Source organism: Falco punctatus (genome assembly GCF_963210335.1).
Source record: "Falco punctatus genome assembly, chromosome: 8".
NCBI lineage: Eukaryota > Metazoa > Chordata > Aves > Falconiformes > Falconidae > Falco > Falco punctatus.
Window position 1 is genome coordinate 48759013 of NC_137588.1, and position 19845 is coordinate 48778857.

The following is a 19845-nucleotide window of genomic DNA, read 5'->3' on the forward strand; positions in this document are numbered from 1 at the left end:
TGCTCACACAGCCAAGCCCTCCCCAGAGCTGTCTGTATGGGAAAGAACCTGGGATAAACAGAAACATGTATCTTTTGTATCTATATCTATCTATATCTCTCTATAGATGTATATATGTATGCATATGTCAGCAAACACCTAAATCAAGTGCAGTATCTCTTCTCTGATGGCAGCAAAGCTGCGTTTCTGTGCTGCTTTACCAAGCACAGGCTTCTGACAGATCCCAAAGCAAAGGCAGGAGCCACGGCCCACTGCCTTGTAGTCACTTGAGATCGATACGCACCCAGCAAAGTGGTTTGCTGACTCTGTAGGGATTCAAACACTGTTGCTGTGAGCGAAGGCATTTCCCCTGTGTCCTCCTCTGAGGGAATGTAGTTAATTGATCTGCTCTTCCCCTGGGCTTCCTGCTCCTCCAGGTAAAAAACCGCTGCCTGCCTACAGCAGTTGCTGGCAGCTGATGGTGCTGCTCCCACAGCGCACAGCCTGACTGCTGTCCTGAGGCACTTGGGAAGCCACCAGCCACCCCTTTTTTGAGGGCTGGTACAGGCCTGTGCTTGCTTGCAGGTGGTACACCCCACAGCCTGCACTCCATTGTGCTGGTAAGCATGAGTTGTTTCACATCTCCCTGGTGTGTTACATCAAAGTTCAGGCCTCGAATGTGATGTTCAATATCTTTTGCAGGTAGCTGACTGCAGCCTTGGTCAGCTCACTAACAACTTCCATGAGACAAGCATCCCGAGTGCCAGGGTCTTGCACTGCTGGGCTGGGAGGAGACTGCTTGGCTCCCCCCAGCGCTCTGTGCTCTGCTGAGTGATACCAGAGATGACATCAAAAGCTGGGTGAACCTGCTGCCACCTAGCAAATAAGGTAAAGAGGATGGCAGAGGACATCAGCATAAGGTTGGCTCTGGGAGTGTGGGTGACAGTACTGCGGTTGCAGGGGTTCCTGGAGGTGCTCTTCGGTGTTCTGAGTTCTCAGTCCTTAAACTCTACAGACGGAAGCAGAGCAGCACTGGGCATGGGCCTACAGAGTTTGGTTCCTGTAGAGAATTGCTCTGAGCTGTGCCCATGGCCCCTTTTGTCTTCTGAAGCCATGCTCCTGTTCTCTCCTTTCTTTACTTTCCTATGTCTACTCCCCCCTGCCTCTTCCTTTTCTTCTTCCCTTACTTCCTCCTTGCAAACATAGGGAGTGCTGCTCCCCTAGGGTGTCATCCCTTACCACAACGGACATCAACACCTCCAGTTGTTTAAGTGCCTTTATTGTCACCCCACAGGGAACAGCTACATCCTCTGCACGGGCTTAATCCCCAGGATGTCGAACCCTTTGGCCATGACAGTGGCAGTGGCTTCACACAGCAGCAGCCTCCACATGTTCACCTTCACAATCTGGCCTGCAAAACACCAACACAAGAGACGGAACAGCTGCTCAGAGCAACGAACGCTGCCTTCCCCAGGGGAACCCCATCAGCCCACAGCCTGGCCCTGGGGCTTGGGCACACTTGAGCCCCCTCCCGTTCTCCCCAGGCCAGGCAGACTGACCGGCCCTTGTGCTTCCAGGTGCCTGGCTGCTTGCAACTCTCTACTCAACCTTCCTGCTCCCAGGCAGTCGATACACCGGCTGCGCCAGCCACCCTCAGTCCTCCCAGACAGACACCACTTGTTCTGCAGCAGCAAGCAGTGTGACAACGACCTTCCCAGCACAGGGAAACACCCTGCAGATTGCCTGTACCGTGGTATGTGACACAGGCACATGCAACACCCCCCTAAGGCACCACTCACCACTCTGCCTGTCCTTCTCAACGCAGTAGCAGTTGTCATAGAACTCGGTGAAGGTGGTGGCCAGTTCATAAAGGTAGTCACAGAGCGTGTGCAGTAACAGGTCCTCCAGGATTTTCTGCAGGATCTCAGGGAATCTCAGGATGCACTTGCCCAGTTTCCACTCCTTCTCATGGTCAAGGATAAGCACCTCCTCCCTGGCTGCCTTCTGCAGCATCTGCTCATCAATATTGGCCAGGCGAGCAATAGCCCTGAAATGGTGCAAAACAGGGTCTGCGGGTGAGGGTCCCACCGCTCCGCCTGCCCCAGGGCCAGCCTGCAGCTGGTCACGTGCCTGGCCCAGGCCACCTGCTGACCTTCTCACTTGCCCAGTGCTGGGTTACCAGGCCTGAAGGGAGCAATCATCCCTGGGAAGGCACGGGAAGGCACGGGGAGGTGCTCCCTGCGGAGCGACGCAGCAAGGCACAGCAGAGGAACAGGGAGCGAGGGGTGTGCTCTGGGCACACGAGTCAGCAAGGGCTGCTGGTGCTGCCACACAAACCAGGGCTTAGGGTGCCAGAAAAACTGTGTGGGGTATGGTAAAACCCGAGGTCAGCAGCTGCTGGAACACTGGCTCACCTTGTTCCAGCCACCCAGATCCTCTAATGGAACTACCAGAAACTCCCAGTTTCCTCCCTGCTGCCTAAAAGCCTAGGTAAGCTGCACAGAGGAGCCGTGTCTTGGTTAGCAGAGGACACCACTTCCAATGACAAATAAAATCTTGCCTTTGCCTAAGCCGGAACAGCTGTCTTTTCTTAAGAACCACCCCTAACAGCACTGGTGTGACTAAGCCACCCCTTTCCCACGAAGATTACAGAGAACGTAAAAAACCAACTCCAAGCAACTTCCTGCACACTCAACCTACCTGATCCGTGTGAAAGCATACAGCAAATAAGCAGCTGTATTTCCTCGGTCATCCAGCATCTTGTCAAAGGAGAACACGTAATCATTTAGTCTGTTGTGGGAGAGATCTGCGTATTTAATACATCCAAAAGCGACTGATGTCTGGGCAGCTTTCAGCTCTTCTGGTGTGAGGACCTGTTGCAATTTCAAAACAGGTAACAGTAAGAACGTTACACTGGCATCACAAACCACAACAGCCCTGGCCCCTCAGCCTGGCTGAAGAGGAAAGCCCAGGCTGCTGAGGGGGTTTTATGCATGTGGTACTCAGTGAAAGGCTCACACCCACTCTTCCACCTCAGGGCACCAGACAGCCTCACATCCACCCCTCGCCTCTCTTGCAATCAAAGGGCACTGCAGCCCTGCCCGGGGGCCTTGAGAATACACAGGACCTCTGTGCCCCAGCTCGTACCATCTATCTGCCATACAGGCTTGACGATTATACTGCGCTACTGCTTCTTACAACTGTGTGTACACAGAACAAACATGTGGCCCTCCTCCTACCCTTGCAGAGCATTTTGGACAGTCCAAACACTCACAAAACCCCTCTCTGGTGGAACAGTGCCCTGTCAGCATGGCAAAGCACTTTGTGTCTGACTCCCATGAGTCCTTGGGAGATTTTCTGCCCAGTTTGGTCCAGGCTATCAAGATGCAAGACAGACAGAAATCTCATTCAGCAAAGGAATTCCAGGAAACTCAGCCACAGCCTCCAAGGGAAAGGGTGAAGCCAAGTGCCCGGCAGATCCCCACGCATCCATCCCCAGAAGTCACTGCTAGCCCAGCAGGCCAAGGCTGAAGCTTTATATTCTGCCTCCACCTCCTGCATCGCAGCGGCAGGGGGGTCACAGCTGTTGCTATCACACCAGGGAGACCTGGACTGTACCTGCAAGGCCCAGCTCTCCAGTCCTACCCTCAAAAAGCTCTGCAGCACCAGCCATTGGCCAGCACGCTGGCTACAGCTCACATTTTCTCACTGCCATGTACTCGGGGACACTCCTCTTTCCCCATGCCAGCATCTTGCTGAACTACAATCAAATAATGACACTGACTGTGCACACAACCCACAGCATCTCCTGGGTGGTCTGGCAGTGTCCGTATTCTCAGCTCGGATCCAGAATCTGCAAAACCATAAGCCTGTGAACAAATCTGGGAAGTTCTCGGGAAAGATAAGCCATTTGTCACAACTACCTTGTCCCGTTCCTTGTCTTTCAGCTTGTCCATAGCTCGTTTCAGCCCTTCTTCCAGCAGATCTATAAGACGCACTGTATCCCCCGAACGAGTTTTGAACTTCTTCCTGAAAACACAGAGCCAAAATGACCACCTGCATAAGAGGTGAAACATGTCCAACCTCTGCCTAGGGTGCCACGTGTGCCAGGACATGCGTCAGAACTTCTTGCAGGGATTTCCACTGTTCACACCTTATGGCTTAATAAAAAAGCACATGCCCACGAACTCCTCCATATAGAGGAAACTGACATCACACAGACAGCTACAAATCTGAAGAAAATACCCACCGGGTGGCTGGGAGGGGTGACCAGGAAGGCTCCAACAACCACAACTGTCCCACTTCCAGACATCAGTCAGGACACAATACCAGTGCCAGCCCCCTGCCCAGCCCAGCAAGTCACCTTTAATTCTGTAACAAACAGCAAACCCACCCAGTCTGCAATGGCACGTGACCTGCAGCGCACACCGGTTTAGCCACACCTTCACAGAGACACAAGAACAACTCCAGAGCACAAAGGCCTGGCTTGCACACAGGGCACCAGAGGTTCTTTTCCCAACTTTATTTTCTACCTGCCTCGTTGGTAAATGAAATTGATGGAAATCATGGCCTTTACCATTGCCATCTCCCAGCAGCTACGTCAGCTTCCACCGGACTTCCACCAGACATTCCCCGTGCCCCTCCCCAAATGCCAGGCAGCAGAAGCCAGGCCCAAGAGGGAACCTGACCACAGCACCAGTGACTGTGTGGATCAAGGACCAGGACACACAGTTACAAATAACCATAGTGCTTTTTTTTTTTTTTTTTTTGTATGCCACATACATACTTGTCAACAAACAAGAGCAAGTGTTCTGCATTCACTCAAAAACATCCTCTTCAAAGGGAAAAATACAGCCCCAAACTTACTTGTCTTCTCCCAGCACCACTCCGAATGCAGCATGGGCTACTCTGGTTACTTTGGGATCATACCAGCCGATCATCTGTCCAGCTGCAAACACTGTTTGTAAATGCACCGACTGCAAGGAACAAATACCAACAGCTAGTCCTCAATCCACTCCTCCTGGTAGCACTCCTCCCAGTAGTTTTCTGCCCAGCTTTATCTCCTTCACAACGAGACTTAAAATGTTTCTTAGCTCCACAGTCAAATTCCACTTCCAACAGCTCAACCTTCTAAAGAGTGTTCCTGGCTTACAGAAGCAGCTAGTGGCAAATTCCCATCACTGCTCAGATATGAAGCTGACAACCTTCCTCGGGTAAGGAGGGACCCAAGTCTAAACAGTACAAATCTCGTTCCAGACTCATCTGTTGAGATTCAGGCTTCACCCACCTTCAGTGGTAACTGGGTCTGTCCCTAATTGTTCTAGTCAGTTCTAAGGGCTCTTCATGGAGACTGCCAGCCACCAAACACCATTACTCCAATAAGGACAAGAGTAAATATACCAACCACACTAAAAAACTTCTACATTACTGTTGCACCCTTCAATTAACACACTTTCTGATGGTCCATGACAGCAGAGACTGGCATACTCACCTGCCCGCTGTCAACAACATAAATAAGGATATCAGCCTTCTCTTCACACAACCTGTGTTTGAGAGCAGCTAAGTCAGATGTGTCGTATGTGTAACCTCCATCTGATTTCATGATTGTCAATGGGACAGGAAAACCAGGGACAAACACAATCTTTCGGCCATCATCAACCTGGACAAATCCTAGAAAAGCAATGGAAAACATTCTGTGTTGTATCGTATAGGGAGGTTTGTGGGCCAGGCCAGGCAGATGCACTTCCCTTCCCGGATCATGCCAGAAAGAAAAGGCCATGTACGCACGTTATTAAATAATTAATGGCTCAAAATATGAAAAAATCTAAATGAGAACTCCCTCGCCAACCAAGTCATGTTTTATGCTGCACTTCCAGAACTCAAGACCATGCACAAGGAAGTGGAACTGTACAGCACTGGCCTTACAGAAGAGACCTAACTGGATTTAATAACTCCTGCCACCAGCATCCAGGTTCACCTTTACAGTTGCAAAACCAGTATCACAAAGTATGTCATTAAAGGCAGCAGAAACTACTGAGATGCAATGAGGACTTTGCACAAAGTATTTCTGAGGTAAGATCAGTCAAAATGCTTCGGATGTTGAGACTCGAACTGCCAAATCCAGACAGGAACACATAGAACTAGAGACTTTTTATGCTCCATTTGGCTTCTTTCCAGACTCAAATGCCATGGTTTTCACAGAGATTTCTCAATGTTCCCACACAGTCACAACACTAAGACGGGGAAGTCTGTCATATATAACTCCTTGACCATTTACTAAGGATACAATAAATTCCAGTAGTACCTTACGCTATTGCCTACAAAATATCACCAACAAACTGCTTTTTGTGTCAGCAAGAAAGATCCAAGCTTTTTGGAATGAAACATGTAAGAATCAATTCTGCTAATGCTCCTCTGTGAGGAAAAGCCACACAAGATCCACCTAGCACACGTGGCTGAGGAAAAGAGCAAGGTTGGGGAACATGCAACTTCAAAACCACCAGACCTAAGCCTTGCTGAACAGGAGTGAGGTTACCTCACTCATCCGGACAGCTGCAGAATTTCTGACTCCGAGACCAAAATCCTCACCTTTATCTTCAAATTCTTTCACGATGTCTTTCATCATCTCGTGGTAGAATGATTCCCCTCTCTCTACGAGTGTGATGTCCAAGCAGTTGTAGATTTTCTGGAACTCTTGACAGGGGAAACATAACAAAATACTTCCATTAAATGCACACAGTGGAATTAGTGGCATATGTTTACCAGTGGGCACAGCAAGTCCCTAAAGGCATCTTCCATCTCTTGGTCAAGCCATGAGACTAGGACTCAGGAGACAGAAGACTTAGCTGAAAGCCTCCACAGACAGCCCAGTACTTTGTATTAGCTTTTTTCTTTAGGCTTCTGATAGCAGTGTGGCAGTGATTTTCAAAATAAAAGAGGATGGACTCAGACATAAAGGTGAGGGAAGCCACACTGTTCTACTGCCGAGACATGTTTCTGAATCTGACAGTCACCTTTCCGCGACACGTCACAGATCAGTTCCCACGCTTTAATGATGTCTGGGTTTTTGCTCTGCAGCAGCACCACACATTGGTAGGCACGTTTCTTAAATTCCTCCTCTGTGTCAAACCTCCTCTTGGATTCCTACAGTAAAACACACCACATGAAAAAGCACCGCCTTCCAGCCTGAACCAAGCTAACATTCCTAACAGGCTCTCCAGGCACACTCATCTCAAGAGACAGAGGCAGCACGCTCACAAAGCCCTTTGATCATGCCCCCTGCAGACAACTCAGTACCACATACCGCAGCGCCTTACCCATGGCAGGTTACTGCAATCACTAGTAACAGTGATTCAACTCTTGTTTCTCCAAAACTAGTCTGCAATTTGTAAAAGTCCTCAATCTGCTTTTCAGATGTTGACATAATTATCACACTTCTTTGCTACAAATACCTTGTAAAAAGCTTGGAGATCCCCAATGGGAGGAGAAACCGTTAAGTAATCTGGAAATTTGTCTTGGAGGTGAGCAATGAGCATTCCAAACTGGGTGCCCCAATCTCCTAAATGGTTTAACCTTAAAGCAATTGAAGAGAACAGTAATAATGATTTCTTAAGCATATACTTTAAAAACCACGCATTTAAAAAATACATATTCTAGAAGAAGGAACACACACAATATCAGAACCAAAACCAGGTAAGCCGCCCCCGCCCCAATTTCACTGCTATGAAGCTGCTCCCCATTTTGATTTCTAACCCTGCTATGCTTGCTCAGCTTAGTACTTTACTACACACAAAGGATTATTTGTTATGTGCTTATAAACAGACCAATACAGACCAAAGCACAGATATAGGTATTGCACAAATTCAGCAAAAAAGCCCACCACACCCAAAAATGGACTCTCACCTCAAAACATCATAACCTGCAAACTCAAACAGTCGGCACATACTTTCCCCAATGATAGTAGATCGCAGGTGGCCAACGTGCATCTCCTTTGCAATGTTAGGGGATGAAAAATCCACTACCACCTTGGACAGAATACCAAAGGAAAAAATGAATAAAAGGCAGCAGCCATTACCACACCTCCAGTGTTTAACCTGGGTTTTGGAGGGGGGGCACACGTGGGAACACAGCTCACCTCCACCGACCCTCACACCCTTTGCCGCCAACAGCACGCAGCAAGGAAGGGCCAGCGGGGAACACCAGAGCAGGCATCCAGCCTGGGGCTCCGCTGCACCCACCCAGCAGTCAGGGGTCGCTCCCAAGCTGAGCCTGGCACACCAGGCCGTCCCTGGGCAGCCCTGTCCCTCACCCACCAGAGCATGGCCTACCCCATGGTCCCCGGTCCGTAAGTCACATCCCACCTGTCCTGCTGTAGCAACCAGCTGACAAGGACATCTGCTGCACAAATCATGGTGGGGCGAATTCCAAAGCTACCTGCAGTCCAGCACGTTTCATCTACATGGGAGCAGGCTGCCCATGCGCCCGCTGCCGTACCTTTTTCCTTTTGCCAACAGCTGGTGGTTGAATGCCATTCATCAATAAACTGCTCAGCTGCTTCGACACAAAATCCTTTCTCAAGTGGACATTGATAAAACCTTTAGAGGAGAAAACCAGCAGTGAGTGCTGGGGCTGCAGAGGTGCCTCAAACCACTTTTTGTTTCCTTCCCCCCTGGATTTCTGCTTCCTCACATCAAGGACAAGAACATAAGAAGTTAGCTTGACAAAACAGCAACAGGACAATAAAGCCGTCACTAGAAGACAGCTAGTCTTCTAGCTGTTCCCAGATAACAAAAGCTTGTTTCACACCACTGTAGCCTTTACTGCAAGAGTTAGATGCTGCAAGTTAGTCTACTGAAGTAACTCCTTTTTGCACACTGTCACTCAAAGGTGAATTTATAAAAACATTTTTTTTTGAGAAAATAAATAATCTTGCCAGGATTTGCAGCATGCAGAACCAGATGTTGCTTTGTGTCCCTTTTTTTGAATTGTTATCCTAAAACACAGTTTCACCTGGAATAACCCATGCTTGCGAGGTGACACTGTTTTACTTCTCCTGCTTCACAGAACTAATGGATGAGCTTGTGCCCAAGCACCTGAAGAGCTGTGCCATGTGAATTTTGTGTTTATATTGAAGCCCTGAGGAATATGAGCCCCTGTATTTCTTCCTGGGCCACAGGGACAAAACAGATGCAGCAATGAATAACCTCCATGCTACTGCAGCATCTCCGTGCTGAGAGGACAAGACATCCTCTCCGAGCAAGCAACAGCGAGAAGGGCATATTGATTTTTGCTGTGATTTCATGATTGTAGCCAGATATGCATCACCAGTATTTGAAGGGAAAAAGCTGGTCCCTTAAGGATCAGCGGAAAAATTGCTAATTAAAGGGTTCACGATCGCACTTGCCAGTTCTAACAGAGGTACATTTTCTGTTGCTGCATCGAGGGCTACAAAACTCACCAAGACAGAAAAAGCTAATTCACCCTGTAAGTGCAGTTTTAAATCATGAAACAGTTAAACTCAACCCAGCTTCCCTGATCACTAACCAGTATAAAGTCACCCTATCAGGTTTAAAACATACGAAGTGTGCAACATGAAACTATCTTACCAGGACCGGCAATTTCAACCTTCTCAATACACTCATTGGCAGGAATATTTTTTGATATTTTCTCAGCAATTTCTCTTGGGCTAACCTTCTGTTCCTTGGTTTTGAGCAGTATCTGAAACACAAGAAGATAAAGTAAAATTCAATCCTCCAAAACATTCTGCAGAGTGAAACAGAAAGCATAGCTACTGCAGCATTGAAAGATCCTCATGATCCTTTAGCTTCATAATGCAGACACACACGAAGAAAAACTTCTCTAGCAAATTTTAGATTAGATCAACTCTCTGAACACAGCACAAGTCTAAACTAGACCCAACATGTTCCTGCCTTCTGCTAAGAGCATTTAAAAAGTCCCTAAGTCAAAAGAAAATTTTCTAGGCTGTTTTTCAAAACCTGTTAAGTGGTTTGGGAAATCTGTATTTTTCTAAGCTAGTAAAAGGGACAAACTCTTTAAAAACTAACATAGCTGGCACAGTCCTTCACACTGCTTCAAAATCCTGTTCACCAGTCTCACGGGTATCCTGAGCTCTGCCAGCATTCACATTTCAAGTTTTGAACCGTGCCTACAGTAGATGCTGAGTGTGGTTTCAGAGCAAGCCTGCTGATTTATGATTACAAGCAACCAAAGCAAACTGCCTTCAGTCCTACCTTAGACTCAGACTTAATAACTAAATAAAATCCAACAACTGAAGGAACGAAAGAGAATCCTACCACTGCCCAATTTTCTTCAAAGAGCATCAGAAAAATTGCTGGTAAAGTAGATCTCCTTTTCCCTCCAGACATAAATTGCCCACTGTGAGGAACTCAAAGAACACAATGCAAGTTCACACACAGCATGAGAATGGTTTCGGTTGGAAGGGACCTTCAGAGATCATCTAGTCCAAATCCACAATTTCTCTTTCTGTTCCCAAAGCATCTTCTCACAGAGCTTTTTGCAAACCTTACAAAAACACCCTTGAGGAGGATTCTGTGAGCTAGCCCAACCCATCCTTTGCAAAACACTTCATTCACACTGTAAAAGATTACCACAGCTATTTGTTTCTGAGCACATGATTTTCCATTTTTTCTGTGATGTGTCTGAAAATCATCTATCACCTCACTTCCATCAAAGCCACAAAGAGCACGTACCGCTCTGCCAGCTCAGAATTTACACTCATGGCTGCCTGTGTTTGCTAAATGTGACTTCTACCTGAGTTTCAGCTTCCTGTTTAGGCTGTCATACAGTTGACCATAACAGGATCCTTACAAGATGGTAAAGGCTTAGAATGGGCAAGAAAAGAATACCTCTGTAGCCTTTAATGCTACTCAAAGTGCAAACTACAGGAAAAATAAATGCAAAACCAGATTATGGGCATGTCACACCAGGTTACAGGCCCATAATCTGAACCATTCCAGGAACAGTCACCGTACTCCTATTACTCCAAGGAGCAAGCAGAGCTCCTGGCTCCAGCCCCAGGCATTAATATGCTAACGAGCTCCCAGGACAACAATATGCATTTGTGAGGGCTGTTTCCACATGGGAGCACTGCAGGGAGAGGTTATTGCCTGGCATGTACTAGTGCTGCCCTGAGTCAGGGCACCTCCTGCTCCTCTGGCAGTCGTGGTGACCAGCTCTACACAGGGGACACCCCAGGGGAGCAAGGCTCTACGGGGCACGTACACCGCAGTCAGTCTCTAAACTCAGGCCGACAGAAAGCACATCACCTGCTGCTCTCAGAGGCAAATGACTGCACTGCATCCCCTGGCTGTGCTGACACACTGAGTGTGCTGCATGTGTGAGCACTGCCCAGCTCTGGCCCAGCCTACGCAGCATGCCTTTCCAGGGAACAAGCTCTCCAGCCAAGGCCAGTACTAAGAACCCTTATTCAGCAGCACAGCTGACAGTCTGGATCTTGACGCCCTGGCTTGAAGGGGACTGTTCAGACACTGAGTTATGCAAACAACGTCAACGCTGAGAAGCCAGAACTGCTTGAGAATCCCGACCACGACTTAATTGGGGTAAAGCAGCAGTCAAAAGCACGGCAAAGCTCTGAAAGCCCATGTCAGTGCAGTCACCCAGGGTGCTCCTCTGGCTGCAGCCCAGTCACAATATGCTAATGAACCAAGGGAAGATGACACATATTTGTGAGGGCTGTTGCCACCTCGGCACTTCAGACCAAGAGCCTGCTGGCTGGCACGTATCGATGCTGCCTGGAGGTCAAACTCATTGTAGCAGGACAACAGACATAGTGGCTCCAGATGACAACCTGGGAGAGTAAATTCCACGCATGTTGGTGCAAGTCTGATGTCAAAATTACCAGGCTAACAGATAATAAAGGTGAACTGACAACAGAATGCTAAAAAAAAAAAAAAAAAGTTGCTTCTGTTGAGACTGTGAAATAAAAGATCCGTAACTACAAAGTGTCTACCTATTCACTCAAAGGCATCAATGCACTGGAAGTTTGGGTGCTTTAGCACCTAAGCTAGAATGCACTACTTCTTTCACCCCACCTCCTGGTTTTACTTCAGCACAGTCCCAGCCCACTGAGCGACTACTGAAGTGTCTCCTACTCTTGTCGGGTCCTCTTTAGTCAAGCATTTTCCAGAAAGCAGCAACGCCGTAATTTTCAAAGTAACTGCCGATACTAGCCAGGTTACAAAACCCCACCCCTTCCTCACACACACTTAACAGGTGTCTGTAAAGTGGAGCCATTCTTAGAGTTGCCTAAAAGCCTCCAAGATCAGAACAATATAACAAACCCCCATGAGTCCTGCTTTTTGCTCATTTAAAAGAAAATACAGCTGCCATCAACTATACACGGGGGGATGCCCACACCGACTCAGCAAACGCTTGGATAACTACAGCCAATAGGATAAGAACAAGAGCACAAACACTGTACGGAACAGCGCGCTCAAACATGAAAGGGCATTTGCCATGGGACTGAAAATGCTTAAAGGAGTACAATGATCAGGCAAATTCAGCTGTAACCAGGGAATTGCAAAGAGACTTTTGAAACAATGGAGTCAGCTAAAGAAGTATGAAGGACGGCAGCTGAGCAGTGGTCTACACTTGGTTGGATGCTGTGAGGTGCTTCATGCGCACCACAGCTGCGCTGGCCAGAAAACGACCCATGCCACCAGATGCCACGAGTGGCACATGCTGCAGCTGACAGAGGGCAGCTCAGGCTGCAGCATGCGGGGACCTGTGCCCCAGCCAGGCGCACAGGGCCCCTTCCCACTGCCGCGTCAGGAAGCTGCAGCACCAGCAGGATGCGTGTGCGAAAGGCGAACCCTCACTCCTGGAGATGTTCAGAACTCACCTGCCCTGTGAGAAGGGTGTGTGTGCACAAGTGTGTGTGGGGACATTATACTTTCCTGGTGTTACAGAAGAGCATTTAGAGATTTGCAGGTGTTTATCACCATTTTGTAACTGCCTAGACTTGTAATTTATTGTTTTGCTGATATTAGTTCCAAAATATAGCTTACCAATTAGTAGTTAATTGCACATCATTAGTAAATCAACGTGGCACTTAAATCCTATTTTGATTTAGATCCCATGACCGGAGAAATCTTTCTGTGTGACAAGTTACCCTCTCATACCAGTCATCTATAAAGAGGTTTAAAGGTCTACTGTGTGAAAGCCGATGAGCTGTTAGATACTCACTGAATTCTCAGCCCAGAGAAGGCAACAAGCCTGGAAGAGGTCCAATATTGCAACCCTCACTGCACTGTCTACCACCTAGCTTACAACAGACAGCATCCCCGTTTTTTCTTCTCTTTGTAAGATCACTGAGACATACCTGCGTTATGCCCATGGCGCTGTTACACTGGTAATCCCCAAATTTGGGCTGCTGACTTGGCGTCACCACTAGTGGAGGGTTTTCTAAATCTGGGTAGGCAGCTTGAATAGCAGCTCCAAAGATCTCCTGAAGACAGCTGTTGATATTAATCATGCTTTTTGCTGTTTTACTTCTTTCCTCTTGAAGGCTCTGAAAAAACAAAATCCAGAAGGTTAAATTCACAACATCTGAGGAGCCGTTACATCCCACTTCTTTCCTTGGCTGCCTGATTTGACTGACACCTCTAGGCACAGGAGCGACAACATCCACAACACAAAAATCATGTGACTCTTCTCCCTTTGAACCTCCCAGCACAAACACCTCCCCTGAACGCAGGGCTGCATTACTTCTCACACCTTTGTCAGTGATCCTGGTGGAGGTCTCAGCTGGGCTGCCCCTTATGTGACTAGCCAAGACTCGACACTGTGGGCTTGTTAACCTACTGACATTTTTCATAAAGTAGATTTCTGTTTAAGAAACCAAGAAATATCTGATGTGCCACCAACAACTAAGGCATCAGAATGCAGAGTGAGCACGCCGTCACACATCACCAGCTGTAACAAACTGACATAATTTATTTAGCTTGTCTTAATGAGGACAAAACCACACATGTTACAGCATTAACTCTTTGTTCCCTTACCTTTTGGAGAAAATTTAATCGATACTTAAGTTTTGCATTTTCGTTTCGCAAGCCTTCCAAACTCGGGGAGACTCCCAAGCATCCAAAGTTTTTCAAACGCTCGATTTCTGCAGTTAACAACTTGATCTCGTTTTCCTGAAAAGCAAATTAAATTGTCACACAGTAATTCTTGGAGTGGTGGGAAGAAGGTGAGCAGCTGCAAGATCTCAGATACAGTTCTAGTTTTGCCTCATAAAGGTTACAGCAATGACGTTTAAGTTGAATAAATCCAAACAATTAATGCTCAAAGGTGGTTTCTATTTGTGTCAAAAACAGAGATTCTGAAATATTCTTAAAGAGTCAGCAAGATAATAATTTCACTAAGACAGAAGTACAAGGAAGACAACATGTCATCCTAATAAACATATTCCTAAAATAAGCACTTTCTCCAGTTTTTTTAATCTAATGAAGATGTCAAAGGATTTGACTCAAAATTCCCTAAAGCCTCTGTCTGCCAGTTTCACCATCTCACAGGCCACTGTTTCTCTTCCAGAGGATGAAACCACAATGACTCACATAACCCCAGCAAACTCAAGCACCAACTGGAGACAGAAATGCCCAGGAGTACCGCGTGCTGCTGCACCGGGGAATTCACCGGGCCATTTCTGCCGTGCCCACTCACTTCCATGTTCCACACAACCCTTCCTTCCCTGCCTCCAACGTGGCTTCTCCCTTCAAACTGACATGAGGCATCCAAGAGGCATCAGGAATTTCAGGTGGACCCCTACGCTCCAAATACATTTCCCTGCGTTTCTCCATATCCCTCCAGACTTCACAGCCCGGGACACCGGCAAACGTTCCAACAGCCTTAGCCCAACGGCAGGAGGCTGCTGCAAGGAGCAGTACTTTCCCTCACACACACACACACCCCCCCCCCCCCACACACACCCGCTGTGAGCATCCCCCCACCCTGGCTGGCCAGCCCCTCAGCTGCCTCATTCAGGCTCTCCTCTACCACAACTCCCACAGCAGCAGGCAGCTCAGGCCCTTCTGTAGGCAAACGGGCCACCAAACCTTATCAGAAAGGGCTCATTTACTTTGTTGCTCTTGAAACAATCAGAAGTAAGGAAAGAAAAAAAAAAAAAAAAAAAAAGGCCATCAAACCTTCTGGTCTTATACGTCCACCTAAACAACCCAACCGCTCCCACAAATGCCACTATAACCGCCTGCAGATGCTCAAAAACCCTAAGCTGAGCCAAAACACTCTTGAGATCAGCCTATTTGTGGACCGAGCTAAAAATCCCCACTTTTAGGTCATTCTGCATTTGCACTTCAGCTTCCAGTGCACTTCTTTTTACAGCTTCAAGGTCTCCTCTGCTACAGGATGCTTCCTGCAGGTTCACATTTGAAGAAAGAGGACTTTGAGGAAAAAACCCTCTTTCTCAAAATCTCTGGTTTGGCATTTGGCCAACTAAAATAATTGCACAGCACAGCTGTATCTCATAACTAACTCACTCCAAATAGTTCATTGCAGCTTTTCCTTCTGCAGCCCATCACTTCTTTTTTTAACCAAGGCAGACACACCCCTCCCTCTCCAATCAGACTGTTTTCCTCTCACATACATATACATACCTTACCCCATAAAGCCAACAGAAAATATATTTTTTTTATTTTTGACTTTTCTTACCTGATCTGGTAGCATTTAATGTAACTTACAAACACATCTGAAAAAATTTCAGACTGAACTTCAAGTTTAAAATAGCACAAGAGAGATTTCATTTTTTTTTGCATTCATTTGCAATGTTTTACAGTTATTTCACTGTAAGTTTAAGTAATCATTATTGTCACAAAACTGACTTAAAGGAACATTGGAGCAGCGACATGAATAACTGACGCCTCCCAACCCTAGAATGTGCTTTAAGAAGATAATATCACATTATCTTTAAACTGTCTGTCCACCCAGTACTACCTTCTCTCTAGCAAAGTCACCAGCGTCAGGTTAGCAAGCCCCTTAGGAGAGCTTTGCATTGAGGACAAACATTGTCTAGATCCAGAAATTTGCATTCTGCTTTTGAAATTAAACCCACTACATATCCAAGCCCACAAGCAGCTCACACGTACTCCTCCTGCATTAAAAGACACCCCCCCGCCCCATTCCCAAGCAATAACTGCCAAAGTATTTCAGTACCATTGGCAAACTTTTCAGAACAGAAGTTCAATTTGGATTTTCCTCCATAACCATAAATGCTTCTGGCTACCCAAGTTAAGACCTGCAGGAGGTGAGATGACCAGTAGTATCTTACTGGAGCTTCTTTCCATATTGTTAGGCTACCAGAGAGGATGAGGAAAGAGCTTCATCCACATGCACGGCCAGAACCCAGAACAAGGGGTTTCAGGAATCGCTGATCTCTGGGGCAGACGTCTGGCCCGAACAGCTTTTCCCACACAAATACAGGGTGACAATTAGTATCTTAATTGCTTGGATTTGGCCAGGAGGTAAAAAGCTCTGAAACAATGTCACAGTTCAGACTTTCCCATGACTGCACCAAACCAGCAAATTCAACAGCACAGGTGCCTGCAGGTAGGAGGCATTCAGGCTGGCCCCATTTCAGACTTGGCCAAGCCCAACGTGTCAGCCCAGTCTGCCACATTTTCCTATCATGTTTTGTGTTCCTCTTCTTCAGAAAGTTTCAGTAGCAGTCCTTATGTTACTTGAGTGGGAACTGAAAGCAAGGGGTTTCACCACGGCGACCTAGTTGCCTACCCCAATACTGCTGCTGCCATTTAAGTCTCCTTTCCTGTGCTCATCAACAGCTAATACAGATAATGAAATGAACTTTTCATTCAAAACCACTCAGCAGAAAAGCCTGAACTCATCAATGATTACACCAAGCTCCAGAATCGATGGGGTTAAGATCACAACAGCTAGGCTGGGACAGCCACACAGCCTCAAAACCGGCAGCAAGGGCACCCTGGTTCATGGGCCAGTCAGGATGGGACCTCTCACAACCCCCCCTCTCTGGGAACCAGGGACAGGACACCGGGAAATGGAATGAAGCTGCATCAGGGGAAGTTCAGACTGCACACCAAGAGAATGCTATTCACTGAGAAGGTGGTGGGTCACTGGAACAGGCTCCCAGGGTCATGGCACCAAGCCTGTCAAAGATCAGGGAGTGTCTGGACAACGCTCTTAGCCATGTTGTTTAGTTTTAGGTAGTCCTGTGGGAGTCTGTGATCCCTTACAACTTGAGCTATGCTATGACTCTATGAACCCCACACCCATGACCATGTTGCCAAGCTCGCCTGGAAAAAGGTATTTAGGGATGTTGTGGACAAGATATAAGGAAGAAACTCCTCACTGTGAGGGTGGTGAGGCGCTGGCCCAGGCTGCCCAGAGCAGCTGTGGGTGCCCCATCCCTGGGATGCTCAGGGCCAGGCTGGAAGGGGATGGGTCTGCCCTCCACCTGCCCTGGTGGAGGGTGACCACTGCCCCGGCAGGGGGGTTGGACTAGATGATCTTTAACATCCCTTCCAACCCAAACCATTCTATGATTCATTCTATAATTCTATGACCATCTGTGAATGCTAAGATTCTATAGGATACTATAAATTCTACATTCTTTCTGAAAAACAAGCTACTACATTAGACTACAGATACCCCTTGTAACTCCTCTCTCACAGAACCATCCGAGTAAGGAAGGGAGACAACGTCAATACAGTTTTTATCTATAAAACGTGTAACTGAGAGAAGGAAAGAAGAAGCTGCTGTTCAGGACATAAAATGTCACCTCCTGGATTAATCTACCTGCACAGCCCTGGACATATGACAACTTGTCAGTAAAGGGTCATACCTGATGACCACCTCATGAGAAGCTGCAGGAATTACATGAGGCCATGCTGACATCTCCAAGGGCTCTTTGGTCAGCTGAGTACTAGAAATCTTCCCCTCACCTGTGAATACAAAAAAACTACAGCTTTTTCAATAGGACCAAAATCATCCTTACATTTTCCCTTAGCACATAAGAATGTCTTCCAAAGATCCCACTGAGATAACACAAAAATTGCATAGGCTTCTGTCTCTAGGACTTAATGTGATACAGATTTTCTCATCATCATATTTGAAAAAAAAAAGGGAGGCGGGGTGTTAGAGAATGAGTGAGCGAGCAAAAGCGAGAGAGAGCATGGCCTGAGAAAGTATGGCAAATGGACCAGAGCACCTCTCTTCTTTCACCTCCTTCTTGCTTCCTACATGTTTTTATCTCTGCTCCTGCTCTGCCAAGCCTTTGCTGAGCCGGCTCAATGCAGTAACTCAGCACACATTCTTTGCTCTTTGTTGCGTTATTTTCCTGATGAGCTAACGATTCCTTGCATCTGGCTCACAACAGGCTCCAGGGCACGCTGGACCTGGCAGCAGGGAGCATGTGGCTGGTAGTGAGGTGACAGGTAGATTCAGGCTCCACATGGCCTCCTTCAGCCTCCTGGAACCGAAAAACTGAACACAGTCCCCCCTGCTTTGCTCCAAAGTGACTGGAATTCGTTTATGGACTAAAGATCACACAGCACTAACAGCAAAGAGCCAACTGCCTTGCCAGAGTATCTGAGATGCCCTTCCTGTCCTAGCAGCCTCAAAAGATAAGCCCAAAAAACAACGGCAAAAAGGAGCTGCAGAGATTCAACAGCCAGATTTATTATCTCAGTATTTTAGGGCAGTGCTTACCATATGTTGAATTGTGAGTAGAAAATGTACTGAAAAGTTGCTTAAGAACACACATGCATGGCAGGCAAAAAGCACAAGCCAGAATCTCTGTTACATGCTCTTGGGGCAATATATGAGAATTTTACCTGTCGGATTCAAAGTTTTCCTGAAGCTGCCTCTGTACTCTACTGTCAATACCTATCATTGACTCAGACAGACCGGTCACTGATTTTTTTTTAATTATTATTACTATAATCACGGCTTTCAAAGGGAAATGGCTGTCCCCTTCCTTCTTCCCAGCCCTAAGCACCTTACGCCTGCTGTAATCCCGTTCGCAAGAGCCAGGCCCGCCACGGCCAGCGCCCCCCCGGACCCTCCTGCGCCGCGCCCGGCTCCAGGCCGAGCCCCGCACGGCCACCACAGCGCGCAGCCAGCGACAGCACCGGCACAGCGCGCTCGGGCGGCAACAGCAAAGCCCCGCGGGACGGCTCCCCGCTGCCTTTGGTTTTCTGGGGATTCTTTTTTGCCGAACTTCTCCTCGGACCGTCCCCCCGCAAAGCGCCGCGAGCCGAACCGCAGGCCCCGGCCGCCGGCACGACTCGGCTCCGGGGGAGCGGCGGGCGCGTCTGCTCCGCTCTGTCCCGGGCGAGTCCGGAGCCGCCGGGTGGGCGCTTCGGCCGCGGCCCGCGCCCGGCCCTGCCCCGGCCTCCCCCCCACCGCCGCCGCCGCCGCCTCCTCCTCTGCCCCGCAGAGACCCCCAGGGCCCTCCCCGGCGGCGCGGCGGCCCAGGGGCCGTGCCCCGCTCGGCCCTCAGCCGAAGCCGCCTGCAGCGCAACCGGGCCCTCCAGGGAGCCGCTATCGGCAGGGCCCAGTCCCGGCTGTGCCGTGCCGCGCCCCCGGCCGTGCCCCCCCGCACCTGCCGCGCCAGCCGAGCTGCCGACTGCGCCACGCGCGCTTCCATCCTCGGGCGGCCGGAAGCAGCAGGCAGCGGCAGCGGCAGCGGAAGCGCGGCGGCGGGGGAGGGGCTACGGCGCGGCGGCAGCGCCCCCGGGCGCCGGGAGGACCCCGGTGGCGGAGGGGCGGGGGCGGGTTCCTCCGTGCGAGGGGAGCCCTGGGCTGTCAGCGCTGCCG

General features: G+C 48.5%; 1 protein-coding gene across 1 annotated transcript; it reads right to left on the reverse strand.

Moving 5' to 3' along the window:
- Positions 1-1241: 1241 nt before the first annotated feature.
- On the reverse strand, positions 1242-19743 carry RARS1 (arginyl-tRNA synthetase 1). Its single transcript, XM_080399964.1, has 15 exons — positions 19631-19743; positions 14040-14174; positions 13361-13549; positions 9585-9696; positions 8473-8573; positions 7882-8003; positions 7431-7551; positions 6993-7122; positions 6568-6672; positions 5471-5649; positions 4846-4955; positions 3903-4008; positions 2680-2852; positions 1779-2026; positions 1242-1390 (listed from the first exon to the last, which is right to left on the reverse strand). Exons 1-15 carry the CDS (start codon positions 19673-19675, stop codon positions 1281-1283), a joined length of 1986 nt encoding a protein of 661 aa, XP_080256090.1. The 5' UTR covers positions 19676-19743; the 3' UTR covers positions 1242-1280.
- Positions 19744-19845: the final 102 nt, after the last annotated feature.